Here is a 13,897-nt window from a genome sequence, read left to right as displayed (position 1 = left end):
TCTCTGTAAAGCTGCTTTGAGACAAAGTCCATTGTTAAAAGTGTTCTACAAATAAAATGAAGTGAATTTGAGATGTTGCTGCCACCTTTCACTGAGGTTTGAAGTTCTTACAAGCTTTTGAGGGTGGGATTACAGACTCAGGGCTTTATGTTGCAATGTATCTCACACTGTGAAGGAAAATTTAGATCTTAAAAACAAATTTGTATTTTTTCTTTTAATCGTCTAGTAAATTCTCAGGAAGCCAAAGTAAAAAAAAATATGATGGTGCTTCAAACCAAGCAGTTTCCATTAAAATGTCATTACAACATAAGAACAACAAATTATTATGAATAATAAGCAGGAAATGAATTTTTACTTCGATTACTAGCATCATTCACATTATTAACTGTCTTATTACCTGAGCTTGAGGTATTCATGACATTTATTATTATTGATTTATTATATATTTATTATTATTAACATTTAACATGACCACCTGCCTAATATTGCTTTCGTCCCCCTTTTGCCGCTAAAACAGTCGTGACCCTTCGTGCATCAACATCATGAACTTCTTCAGCAGTTTGAACTACAGGAGCTCGTCTGTTGGATCGGAACCACACGGACCAGCCTTCGTTCCCCAGGTGCATCAATGCGCCTTAGCCCCCACGACCCTGTCGCCGGTTCACCACTGTTCCTTCCTTGGAGCACTTTTGATAGATACTGACCACTGCAGACCAGGAACATCCCACAAGAGCTGCAGTTTTGGAGACGCTCTGACCCAGACGTCTAGACGTCACAATTTGTCAAACTTGCTTAAATCCATACGCCCATTTTTTCTTTGAGGACAAAATGTTCACTTGCTGCCTAATAAATATATCCACCCGTTAAACGGTGCCATAATGAAGAGATAATCAGCGTAACTCAATCACTAATGTTATGATGTCCTAATGTTATGCCTGTTCGGTGTATTTTGATAGGACACAAAAATGTACATTTTAAAACGAGCCCCCCCCCAAATAAATTAGAAGAAATTTGCTCTTACATGCTGCCACTGGTCTCTGATGAGAGGACGGTAGCGCAGGAAGTACTTAAGAGGGAAGGATTCGATGTCCGGCCATGTGGACGGGCTGCTCCAGGTCACCTCAAGCCTCCGTGCATTGTTGGGAATGGGTCTGGCCACCACCTTCTCTGGAGGATCTGGTTTCACTGTGGATTAACAAGGACATTATCAGAGCCGATTGTAACGCTGGGGACAGTATTGCTTTGAAAAGAACCACCACTGGGGATTAGTGCAAAACATACAGCATTAAGAAAGCACTTGATTATATATATAAAAAAAAAGAGGGAAATATGCACAAGACAATGGCGTCTAAGTGTCGATCTTCCCACTGAGCAGAAAATCTGTTTGACATCATACACATCTTCTAGGGCATCTGCGTTGCAACATGTCTGGGAGAAAGTCTCAGGGCCAAAAACATCTCTGAATGCATGCAGTTCTTTCTGGGTCACCCCATTTAGCTGAGGTTTATGAGAAATGGGAAGAGCACAACAGCGTGGTCATTCTCTTCCTCCCTCCTCATGGTGGCCTAGGTTCCACAGTGTTTGCTCTGCGGTTCAGCTTCATACACACAGAGACACGCATGGGGACAAAGAGACGCCCTGAACCATGGGGGTAAGCTCTGTCCAAACCTCCTCCCTCTCCTGTCTCTTAACTATTCATGGTACACACAGTTGGCTTGGATTTATATGCAGAGTCCTGACCTGGCATGACTTAAACACTCTTTTTACAACACGGAAACACTGTGCGGATATTGTTTAAAACCCATCCTGGGACAAACACATGATTAGTCTTCTTTGAGACTCTCTCAGGCTTTTATGGACGGAGGGCAAGCGCCCATGCTCTGGACACAAAAACCGAACAAATGCACGAGTGACCTAACAGGACAGACACCAAGCAGAACGACTGTGTAATGGAACATAAAGGCAACAAATTAAAGCACTCTTTCTTTCTCCTATTTTATTGATGGATGTAAGGTTTTATTTATTTTATTGTATTTTTTTCTGGGGCATCATGGAAACATTTTATTTAGCTCTGTTTATGTTGTTTGCTCCTGGGTTGGTTCCTGCTGGCAACAAACTCCTCATGCTGTATTTCGTATTTAATAACGTTATGCCGTTTAACTGGAAGGAATTTAGTGAGTTGCGAAAGTTGTACGTTTGCAAACTGTACACCCTGTGATGTATGTGTGTATGAGTGCTCAGTGCTCGCTGAGCTGAAGTGCTCTCTCTAATGTGTACATGAATTCTGTGCACAATCTATAAATCTGACTATACAGGCTGATTCTGGTGTAAACACACAGTTCAGCCGACCTCACACTAGACTATCCATTAATAAAATTGTATATCCCGGTGATGTTATGAAGCTGGGTTCAGTGCGCAGGATCAGCCATGGGGAGGTGGTAGTTTAGTGGATCAGGGGTTAGACTTTGGATCCAATGGTTGTGAGTTTAAATCCCAGTCACACCAAGCGTCCACTCCTGGGCCCCTGGGTAAGGCCCTTAAGTCCATAGCTGCTAAGGATGTATTACGTCTGCTGTAAAATTTCAGCCCTTGAAGTACTTCAGGTTAAGAGCCTTGCTCAAGGGGGCCAAGAGTGACAGCTTGGCGATCCTGGTCCTCAACCCCCGACCTTCAGATCAAGAGCCTTAACCACTGAGCATGGTGTAATATTAATGCATCCCTAATATAACAGACTTAAATATACTGCATCAAACCCACTATACGTGCATTTAAAAAAATGTGCGATTCCTGAACGCGTTAGCTGCCTGCTCCCCACACTAATTAGTAATCGTACACTAATCATAAATCGGTTTCCAAAACCGGTTGAAAACCGTTTTAAAACCGAGGCCAGTCTTGAGCAATAAATCATCGTTATCACTAGGAGGCAAATATTTCTCCAGTTAATCCAGTAATCCAGATGATATTAGCATTTTTTATTACTATCAACTATGCACTTTATTTTGTTCCCAGGGAGCCATTGCTATTTTCTGCTCCCCATCCTTACTAGACCCCCACCCCCAATCTTAGAGACCACATATTCCCTTCATTGCCTGTGCGGAGTGATTGAATGTCTCGATTTGTCTCGATGGGGAGAACGTTTTGCCCGAGCCGAGATATCACTGTGCCTAACAGATAACACAATGTGGACCACATTATGGCCCAGATGTTTCGGACACTTCCATTCTTTTGCCCCCGCTAAATGATTACAGGGCTATTCTCTTTCTGAACATGAAATGCAGGCTGCGATGCCAAACATGATTTGTGTAATTGACATGAATGGCTGTAGACAGCGATGGTCTTCCACCAGCTGCCTGGTGAGAGTTATGTCTTAAACCGCGTGCAGTTTATGTTTATGTTTATAGGCTAAGTGTATTCATTTGGTCAAACCCACACAGCACTTCCTCCATCAAAACACTTTAACGGTCTATAAAATGTCTATTTTTAGGTATTTAGTACTTCATAAATCCCTGCAACTACTTTCTGTGTGTCTTTTTTGGAACGTAAACACAGCCTGTGTAGCTTTCTGCTTTGAGGAACCTCAAAACCGGTGAAAAGTGCAGAATTTTAACGAAGCGGAAATGAAATTGGAGGAAAATATCGTGTATGTGTGTGTCTGTGTATATAAACATATGCATATATGTGATTATTCACCCATGTTTGACTCCTCAAAGCTGCTGGCTGTGGACGCCGACCCGAGCTCGTTGATGGCCGTGACATTGACTCGGTAGGGAAAACTAGAGAAGAGCTCGGGGAACAGCACGTGGCATCTGTTCTTGTGGACATCATCCCGCGTCACTTCTAGAGACTTCTGGCTGTGTCTGGGTGAGAAAATAATTTTTTTTAACAAAAGAGAAAAACATTTGTTTGGTGATTTTGGACACAATTTATTAGATGAAAAAGTAAAGGATGAGTTAAACTCATCAGTATGCAGTCTTAGTATAGAACGTCATCAGCATGGGCTAGTGGTAAACAAATATAGCAAGATGAATCACGACTTGGCAATTGTGGTTCGTGTGTGTACTGAAAAATGCAGGAGGCAGCGGAGAAGGAGAAAGTGGACCCGGTCGTGGCTTGGGAAAAGCCGTGGGAGCTGTAATCCTTCTGCTATTTGCTTCCATTCATTTTTTTTTTTTTTCTTGAATACCAAATGGAACATTGTAGAAGAAAAACCTCCGCTGCAACAAGACTCCAGAATAGTTTCTTATTACAAATTAATCTCAATTATTTTTTAGACTAGATTAGCATTTTTTTTAGATGACCATCCAAAATTTTTGACACTGTCAAGGCTATTTTTGGTTGCAAGGACATGACAACGGCCATCTTTGAAACAGTACAAGGTAGGACCACCGTATAGGAACCACAACATGCAAATTGCCCACGATTGGTTCACGTTGGTCATCTTGCATCTAGGAAATTTAACAACATATCCTGTGCATTAAAGACTCCAATCAGGTGGTCCTCACAATGCATCTCTGTCTTGTTTTGCATTTCAATGATTATATAGATTTTTCCTTAATCCTGCTTAATTCTGCATACATGATGTTTTGAGATGCTGTAACGTAAGCGATAACAGGATGTAACTCGTGTGGAAAAGTGCTATGTTTTCATTGATAAAAACGTAACAGTTCAGAAGGTTTTCTTCAGAATGGGAATGGGCGTTCACGGTTTTCTATACGGAATGAAACTTCAGGTTTTATTCCTTGCTTATCTTACTATGACATTTTGTATGACAATTATTATCAGATCACTCGAAGCATGTTTTCCCCTCACTGGGGTGCACCATTACATTTCAGCCATTAGATTTTTTTTTTTAAACCAATGGGATATTTTGCCTAAAGCCCAGGACAAGAATAGATTTGCTGAGTGGAAGACTGCCAGGAGTCTGCCCCAGGGTGCCATCTGCCAGAAAGCCTGGGTGCTGTTACAGTATCATTGCTGTTCTTCTGATATCACTTCCTTTCCCTTGAGCAAAGGAATTGGCAAAAACGCCCGGTCCTAAAAATCGACTAGCATCTGGTCTTCATATTGTTGCTAGATTTCACACCTAACAAACAAAACAACAACAAAAAAATCCGGCCATTGTAATGTTATGAATTATTTTAGTATTTGTTAATAGGACAGGTTAATGAAGGCCATTGTTCTCTAATTAAGGACCATTTTTAATCAATGAGATTGAAGTCACGCTAGCTAGTTTCGAAGCACAGGAACGATTATTCAAATGTGACATATTGGCTGTAGAGAATTAATGAGTTGCTGCATGCTGTGAAATTGCTCGCTGACATTTGTGATCAGCCCAAAACGATCGCGGGAAAAGCCGGCTCTTCGGCATGACGCGAGGCCGTGACGCGTACGCTGCATCTGTACAGGACTTTTTTTGGGTGTAGGCATAGATTTCAGTAATCAAGAACACGCTATTTTGCTTATGTACAACTGATTCTTTTTTGTTTCAGGTACAAAAAGAAGAGAGAGAGAAGAAAAGCGAGAGAGGAGCATGCTTCGGAAACGGTTACTGCTTTGATCACGTTTTTCCAGATGATTTACACAATCAATACACTGTACCTTTTATTTATGATATTTTTTAATCAGGGTCATTCTTTATAAATTGCTCATAATATTGTTATAACAATTATGTTTTACTCGTAAACTGGCAGCTTGCAATTTATACATTTTTATTTTGTCAAAATTTTGTTTTGAACTTTTTATAGGATTTTATAATTAATTTAATTTTGTAACTTTTTTGTTATTATTAATAATAATATTAATAATAATAATAATAATAATAATAATAATAATAATACTTCTACTAATTTCTTTTTACTTATTTATTTTAGTAATTTTTTTACATTTTTTAATGATTTTTATATAGTTGCTTTTGCAATATTGTATGTGAGCTTTTTCAAGTAAATACTTTGTAATATCAAAACTGGAGAAAATACTGAATAAGAGCAAGTGCGGTTTCATTCAAAGGGTGTGAGTTCAAATCCCAGTGCCACCATGCTGATACATTCATCAATTATACATTAAATTTCTCATTAGGTTTTCTGTCATTATGTTTTAATTGCTCATAATGTTATTAAAACCCTTATACTTTTATTCTACACCAGCAGCTTGCAAATTTGGAACTGTTCCTAATTTATTATAATGTTTTATAATGAATTTAATTTGGTCATTTTTGTAGTAATAATAATAATAACAATAATAAAATTATTTATTTGAAAATTGTATTATATTTATGTATTTTTTTATTTTTACTCTATTTTTTATAGATGCTTTTTTTTAACTAAGTACTTTGAAAACAGGAGAAAGTGAGCTGTGAGCTAAAAAAGTGTAGTTATGGCTCAGAGGGTGAGACCTTGGCACCACTCATTAGAAGGGTGTCAGTTCAAATCCCAGCTCCACCAAGCTGCCATTGTTGGACCCTTGAGCATGGCTTTTAACCTTCAACTCCTACTTGTCTCTAGTATCAGTTAAATGAGTAAATGTAAATGAAGGTCATGCAGAGGGAGTGAGTGAAAGAGAGAAGTGACAGAATAAGACAGAAAGAGAGAGAAAGAGAGAGAGAGAGAGAGAGAGAGAGAGAGAGAGAGAGAGAGAGAGAGAGAGAGAGAGAGAGAGAGAGAGAGCACTCATTTCCATGCCTGGTTGTATCCCACAAGGGCTATAGGCTGAGAATCGCTGAGTTCGGTCTCTTCTAGTCAGACAGGCCTAATCAGCTCTCAGCAGGGAGAAGCTGACTGCATAGATCACTGATTCAGGCAACCGCTTTCTTACATGAGGCCAGACCCGACATGACAGAGAGAGAGAGAACCAGATAGACAGACAGAAAGATGGGGGAATGGAAAAAGGGAGGGTTTGGTGACAGATGAAGATTGAGACAGCAAGCAGAAATAGGAACAGATAACAACAAGGATAAAAAAAAAAAAATAAAGTGCTAAAAAAAATCTTACTGGACGTTGACTTCAAATTCCGTGGGGATGTATGTTGGATGCAAAAGGTGCCAACTGCAGTAGAAGCCCTTGGGGTACGTATTTGATCGGCACGTCACCTGCGGTTCCTTCGGAGGTACTATCAAGAGAGAGAAAGACAAGAGAAAGAGAAGGGGAAAGGGGAGAGGAGTCAGGGGAAAGAAAGAGAAAAAAACAAGCACTTTGTCAAGCCGAGCGCAACTCCTCAGATAACCATCAGTCATCCAAAACATCAGTCCCAGAGGTCTTTTAGACTGCAGTAACTGCTTGCATGTAAACCTATTTGTCTTTTCTTTGGAGGAGGATAAAAAAAGGATAGAGAGGAGAAAAAAGGGATAAGAGAGGAGGACTGGAGGGTGTGTGTGAAAGGGGGAATGCAATAACCGCCCCAGTCCTCCTTCCAGATTAGGGCCCTTTCTTCGGCCACCACTGGACCGTGCCCTTCACCACCAAAATTGAAACGGATGACTCGGACCAGTTGCCCGGGTGATGCATAATATCAGACATGGCCTTAAGCCACGATGCCAAGTGAGCGCTTTCCCTTTTTTCATAAGAAACAAAAGGCGATTTTCTGGCGTTTTCTTAATTCTCTACGCCACTGTCCCGATATCACAAAGGACAGGAAATGAAGATTGCGTTATCAACGCTCGTGTTTGATACTCGTGTAGTGTATCAGTGAGATGCACCTAAGAGTGTTATTTATTACCGGCACTTAGATCCATGATGAGAGCTCAGTGTCCATTATACAGCGGCCTTCATCTCAACTGTTACTTGTGTTTATGGCATAATGTTACAAAGTCTGTTTTGATGGCGGCCGATGAATGGCTGATAGCCAAGCGTGCCTTTACACCTAATAGCTTTTTCTTGCTCTTTGTTGTAGGTTTGTATGAATAAACACTTGAAGAAAAGTCTATTCGATCCGACGATGACGATAGCGATACGACAGAACTGTAAAAGAGTTAGCAGAGTTGTCATCGGATAAAATTGGATAAAACTTCTGCCGTATGACCCAATCGGAGCATGAAATAAAAACTAATGGGATAAGAACACGAGTTTAAGTGACAGCTGAAAGCCTGCATTTATATGAATTGCTTATTTAAAACGGAAATATACTGATGAATGGTCTTTGATTCTAGAAGAGGCATTTCCATACTTTTTTTGTAAAACTTCTGTCTTAAAATATTATAGCTGGTTATAATTTAATCTCAGGCTATATGAATAAATGTATAATATCGCTGTATGTCGTACCTGCGAAAGCAAACCCACAGTGAGCTGTCCACGCACCTAGTGCTACACACACTATAAATATATATATATAGTATGTATAAATATATACTGTATACTGTATAGTTTATATAGAACAGTAGTATAAATTGCTCTGTATGGCTCAATAATGTAGTGTAATTTGTTAAATTATTATAGTGATCACTATTCTTCATTGTGTTACTATATATATATATATATATATATATATATATATATATATATATATATATATATATATATATATATATATATATATATATATGTTACTATTCTTCCTGGTGTTGATGCATTGCATATCTGTTAAGCAGCAGTTTGATTCACCTCCAAGGGTCAATTCAGTTATGCTTGACGTTCTCGCCGCATTAATACTCTTCTAGAGAAGCAGAAGCGACCTGAGATCGCCTCACTCAGACCTGCTGGGTCTTCGTTCCTTAACTGCCAACCATATTGATGAATCTCGATTTAGCATATATCTCATTTGCTTCAAAACTGAAGTGGTCCAATTTTCCCCTTAAGGAACCAATTCCGTCTAAATTCCGTACTTCGCGTTTGCCTTTCAAGCGACCCTGACAAATCAATTCATTAGTCCCATTAGAGGATCAATCGCCAAATGGTCTATAGGCTTTCGATGAGCAAAGGAAGCCTATATCTACAGGATGACATCAGCTCGGTCTAGACAACATGCGAATGCAAAAGAAGTTGCGATATATTCCTCCGTCGCCTGGTAAAGAGTGCGAGTCGAGCTGCAATATTTGACCATGGGAACATCCTTGACTGAGTTTGAAATGAGAAAGAAACTGTGTATTAGAGTGAGTCTAGGAGGAAAGGGGTGGACAGCAGAGTGTATGATGACCCCCACATTCCAGCTGTGAGCTTGTCACTCTGTGGCTTTGGAAGCTCTCCTCAGGGGGCGCATTCGGCTCCAGCTTCCATGCCACAGGGGGCCTTTCCTCAACCCGGGGCCAAACAGGCACTCTGACAGCTCACACACACCGGAACACACACACACTTCACCTCAAATGAAAGCAGACGGACATCTACACAGAAGAGCATCTCAAAGACGCATTCTGCAAAAGAGGCAAAAGCCGCAAAACAAAACAAGATTGCTTTTTCAGGAGCGTTCGCAGCCTAGCAACGCTTCTATTGTTTCCTTTATGTTTTGTTTTTCCCCCGTTTTTTGGGAGGGCGCAGTGTTTTTGAAGTGACAACAAAGAAATACATCTGCATTCTTCCCTTTTGGGTTTTGTCATGATTTTATCAGAGGTTTTTTTTTTTTTTTGCCCCAGCACCAGCTTTAGCCTGATTAAGAAAATAATCGCCCACCAACTCCCAAAAAAAAAAAGAAAAAAAAAAAACTTTAATGGGAAATTAGGTGTAAAGGCCATGCCTTAATCGACCCCTGGCTAAAACATCGGTTCCTCTCGGTGTTCAATGCAAAATTTAGGATAAATTTTAATCACCATTGTGGGAAAAAAAAATAATTCTGCGGCTATTATTAAAAAGTGAATGTGGATGGATTGGTGGATTTAAATGAGAAGGTTAACTGTGTGTGTCTACGTGGACTTTTGTCCAGCATTTCTCAGACCTCTCCTTTGTACTCTTTTCAATGCAGGAATGTGCATGAAGAAAGCAGGGTAGGGCTTCTCAGGAGCTTTCCCATCCCCAGTGACCATCGGCAAAAAGCGGAAAAAAAAAACCCTCAAGCTTTCGCTTTTAGAAGTCTTCCAAATGGTGTCACGTCCTGTGAGTTGTTTGATGATACCCTTCGGAAACGAGTCGATGGCTGGAATCCGTACGGGAAGGTACAAGAGGAGTTAAGCACTATTTGTAATAAAAGCTGATAATTGCAAGAGTCAACAGAGTGCGTCGATTTAGCTGTCAGAACTGGTAATCAGGCTGACGAGAAAGTTCTGCTCAGTGTTCACAGCCTTTAGTGATTGTTGACTCAATTTACTTTTACCATATGAAAGCGTTTGTCTTTGGCCTTGGCTGTTTGCCCCATAACACCACTTTACCTTCAAACATTTGACGTCTTACAAAGTGCTGACAGCCTAATTTCAGATTTATTTCTAGTCCAACGCCCTCTGGAACATCAGCTAAACTCTTCTACATGTTATTTGAACTGGATTCCCCTCGGACACCTAAATTCTTCTGACAAAACTTTTAAATGCATGGACCCCTGCTCTTCGCTTTCCTAATCTGAGGTCATTAAAGAGTTGACACAATGAAAGACACAGTCGCAGGGGTCACCTGACAAAATGTCACGCAGACAGGCTACATAAAGAGCGTGAGTGAGTGGATCCAGAACAATTCCCCCGATCATTTCTGACTACTGCCTTCCCTCCTGAATGCTTTCGCTTCGCAGGTATGGAATGCCAGCTATGTATCCAGCAATTGGAAACAGACATTAGTGTGTGTGTGTGTGTGTGTGTGTGTGTGTGTGTGTGTGTGTATGTGTGTGTGTGTGTGATGGGGGGATAGTAGAGAAAAAATGAGCGAAGATCAGGAGACGGAGGAACATTAAACGCTACCTAAATGATCTGCAAGCCCCCTGTTGCTAATTAAGACATTGAACAGGCATTTAACAGATACACTAATATGGAATTCTGGAAATTTAACCTTGCATTCCTAATTACTTTTTAATTCCAATCACAACTGGAAAGTAGGACATTATAATGGCCCTTTCTGCAGAATTGTATCTATTTCGTCAGAAAACCCCGAAATTAAAAATTTATTATGGTTTAGATTATTTTGGGTGGAAATTCCTGACCATCCACCGGCCAAAGTATGTGTAATACATCGTAGCAGCTCTGTAAGGATGGGAAGATCGAATCATTTTAGTGACTTGATTCTTTAATTCTCGTTTATCGAATTGAACAAATCTTTTTGAGCCATTTAGTTCATTTCATTCCTTTAATCAGCAAATAATGTAAAATGTTTCAAATTTTCAATAAGCATGTTCTTCCTAAAATTGTTTCCGAAAATCGATATATGTATATATGAATGAGTAGTGTCTATGGGAGTCACGTGACAAAAGAAATGAACGACTCGGACTAGAAGAGTCAAAAGGTAAACGACTCTTTTTTTCTGTACATCACCTACGGAGATTTTGTGATGTTTTGTTCGTGCACGTTCGGTAGAACATGGACGAATCACTCTTTGAGACGACTCTTTTGAAATGAACGAATCGTTCGTGAGTGACCCATCACTATCGCTCTGACAAGTCGATACTGTTTGCAAATACATCTTCTTATTCATGGTTCCTCAGCATAAACCCCCCCAAAAAACCAAGGTATATTCCTTACAATATAACAATCAAGAAAAATCCCACTGACATGATAATAGCTTTATTATTTGCATTATAGGTCGGAGAACTAATACTTATAAAGTACACAGAATGTAAAAAATCTAAGCATTCACGATCGACATGTTCATCAGTCTGAAGATATTTAAATACGGAGCACGGATTAAGACAAGGTCACGACAGAATTAAATGAACGAGTATTTGAACACTGACACATTTTAGCACTTTTTGATAAGCACAAGCTTATGAAGCTCTATGTAAAGATTCATACCAAGCCCAGAGAAGTCAGGATTTCAAATAGGGAAAAACCATCATCATAAATTTCCCAGGTGTCTACGGAGAAAGTGCCTGACTGGCATCTCTTTGGGGAACGACTCAGCTGCCTCGATGCGTGCATGTGAATTCATCTCATGTCTTGGATGCTAATCGAAAGTCCAATATAAAGAAAGCCCTGTAAATCCTGCATCGAGGTGCTTATCTAAGTTGAGTGTGCCTGGCATATAGAAGACCACGGCTTACACACTTGACTAAATGAAATGTGCCGATAAATCATCTCTTCATCGAGTACGTAGTGAAAACTAGGAACCCGTGGTCTCTGATTATCCAGCCGCGAAACCCTCGACGCTCCTGCTTCCTCTCGTATAAACAGAGCAGGGGGACGTTACACTGGCTGCGATATGCTGCCGAAACATTTCCACATCTCTGCTATTTGTCTTTTCCAAGGAAAGACAAAAGGGAGCAGAAAGAAAAGAGTCAGCAGATTTGCTGGAAATGATGCAGGAATGTCTTAGAGGCTAAATCCGCTGGCCTTTAGATGCAATAAATCACCAGGTAATATTCTGTGTAGGGTTAACAATCCATTTAACAGGAAATGCTCAGAAAAAAAAAAAAACACTGAATATGCACTTCTCTCACTAAAATGGATTGGTACGCTATTAAAATGCTTTGATATACTCCGCATTATGATTGCATTTCACTCAGTTTGTCCAAGTGGGATGGTCTGGTTATGCAAATAAAAACTGAACATCGTCTCCTGCAAATTATTATTTGGTTGAAGGCTTATTTTTCTAGCAATATAAATCCCACTGTTTAATCACATGAGACTCAGAGCTAAAGAAGGCGAAACTTTTCGCTTGAAAATGAAGAAATATCCATAAAACCCTTTGCTAAAAGGTCAGAGTTCGGGGTTGCGGCTGTCAGTCCGTGCTGATTCGAAAGGCCTCGGATATAAGAGGAAGCATTTGACAAAACGAAAGGAAGAGACGTTCATGTAAGACTCGTCAGTCACGCTGCTCTGAAGCGATGGATTTTGTTGACTTGACTGCAGCACTATTTAAGTATAGACCACTTGAAATGTTTTTAACGCTATTTAAAGAAATTTATTGTTTAAATGTTGCCATTCCGTTGTACTTCTGAATTAAAGCCCAAGAATAAGACTGACTCAATCAATATTTAATCTGAATTACATTTCTGAAGAACCTCAGGCGAATCCTTCAGAATACAGACAATCACATCATTATCCTCTCCCCTGTCAATCACAGCAACATTTATTACATTTGGCAGACGCACGTGAGGGTTAAGAGCCCAGCACAGGCAGATCGGTGGTGCTGGGATTTGAACCCATGACCTTACGATCTAAAGTCCAAATTTGCTGGTGGCAAATACACAAGATGTACTGTATATTTCTACAGTAAACCAAGAAGAGAATTTGTTGAAAAAAAAAATTAATAAAGCACATAAGATAACCCAAAAAATAAAATAAACATTAATGAAACAAAATAAATGTAGCAGTTGTTTACACAACTTAACTGGAGCACGCCTGCAATATCATCCATCATCGTTATATTATTACAGAAAAGCCAACCGTGAGACAGCACCCTTTTTAATTGAAGAGCAACAAACCGTCAAGGAGAAAACCGATGCCATGCTCGAAAGGGCAAAATCAAGCCTTCTTGGAGTTGGTATCCAAAAAATCCACATATAGAGTAGACTTCTTAAATCTTCCAACCGATTGGCAAATCTTTAACATCAGCTAATTTAATCATAACATAAACTACTATATTCAGAAGTTTTGGTGGAAACAAAGTCACAGCCATCTGGTTTTAGTATTTTTCCAGAACCAGAAACAAGAACATTAACTGAAGCAGTGCAATGACACATTCGAGGTCATTACATATCTCATTTACTCATTTGGCGAGTTATAATTAAGCTTGAGCAGGTGAGGGTTAATGGTCTTGTTCAAGGACCAACTGGGGAAGCTTGGCAGCGTCAAGATTTAAACTCAATTGTCCTGTCAATAGCCCAAAGCGTTGAGCACAGTTTT

The 13,897-nt window shown here is 39.8% G+C and overlaps 1 protein-coding gene across 1 annotated transcript in view; it reads right to left on the bottom strand.

Moving 5' to 3' along the window:
- cntfr (ciliary neurotrophic factor receptor) overlaps positions 1–13,897 on the bottom strand; it is a 164,873-nt gene that overhangs the window by 28,531 nt on the left and 122,445 nt on the right. The window contains exons 4-6 of the mRNA XM_083567995.1: positions 6,987–7,104; positions 3,691–3,857; positions 1,022–1,185 (exon numbers count right to left, since the gene is read on the bottom strand). Of these exons, the coding sequence (XP_083424121.1) occupies positions 1,022–1,185; positions 3,691–3,857; positions 6,987–7,104 (449 nt within the window). The remainder of the gene's footprint in view (positions 1–1,021; positions 1,186–3,690; positions 3,858–6,986; positions 7,105–13,897) is intronic.

The sequence above is a fragment of the Silurus aristotelis genome (assembly GCF_946808225.1).
Source record: "Silurus aristotelis genome assembly, chromosome: 18".
Taxonomy (NCBI): domain Eukaryota; kingdom Metazoa; phylum Chordata; class Actinopteri; order Siluriformes; family Siluridae; genus Silurus; species Silurus aristotelis.
The sequence above is the reverse complement of the archived record's forward strand: the minus strand, read 5'-3'. Positions and strand labels throughout refer to the sequence as shown.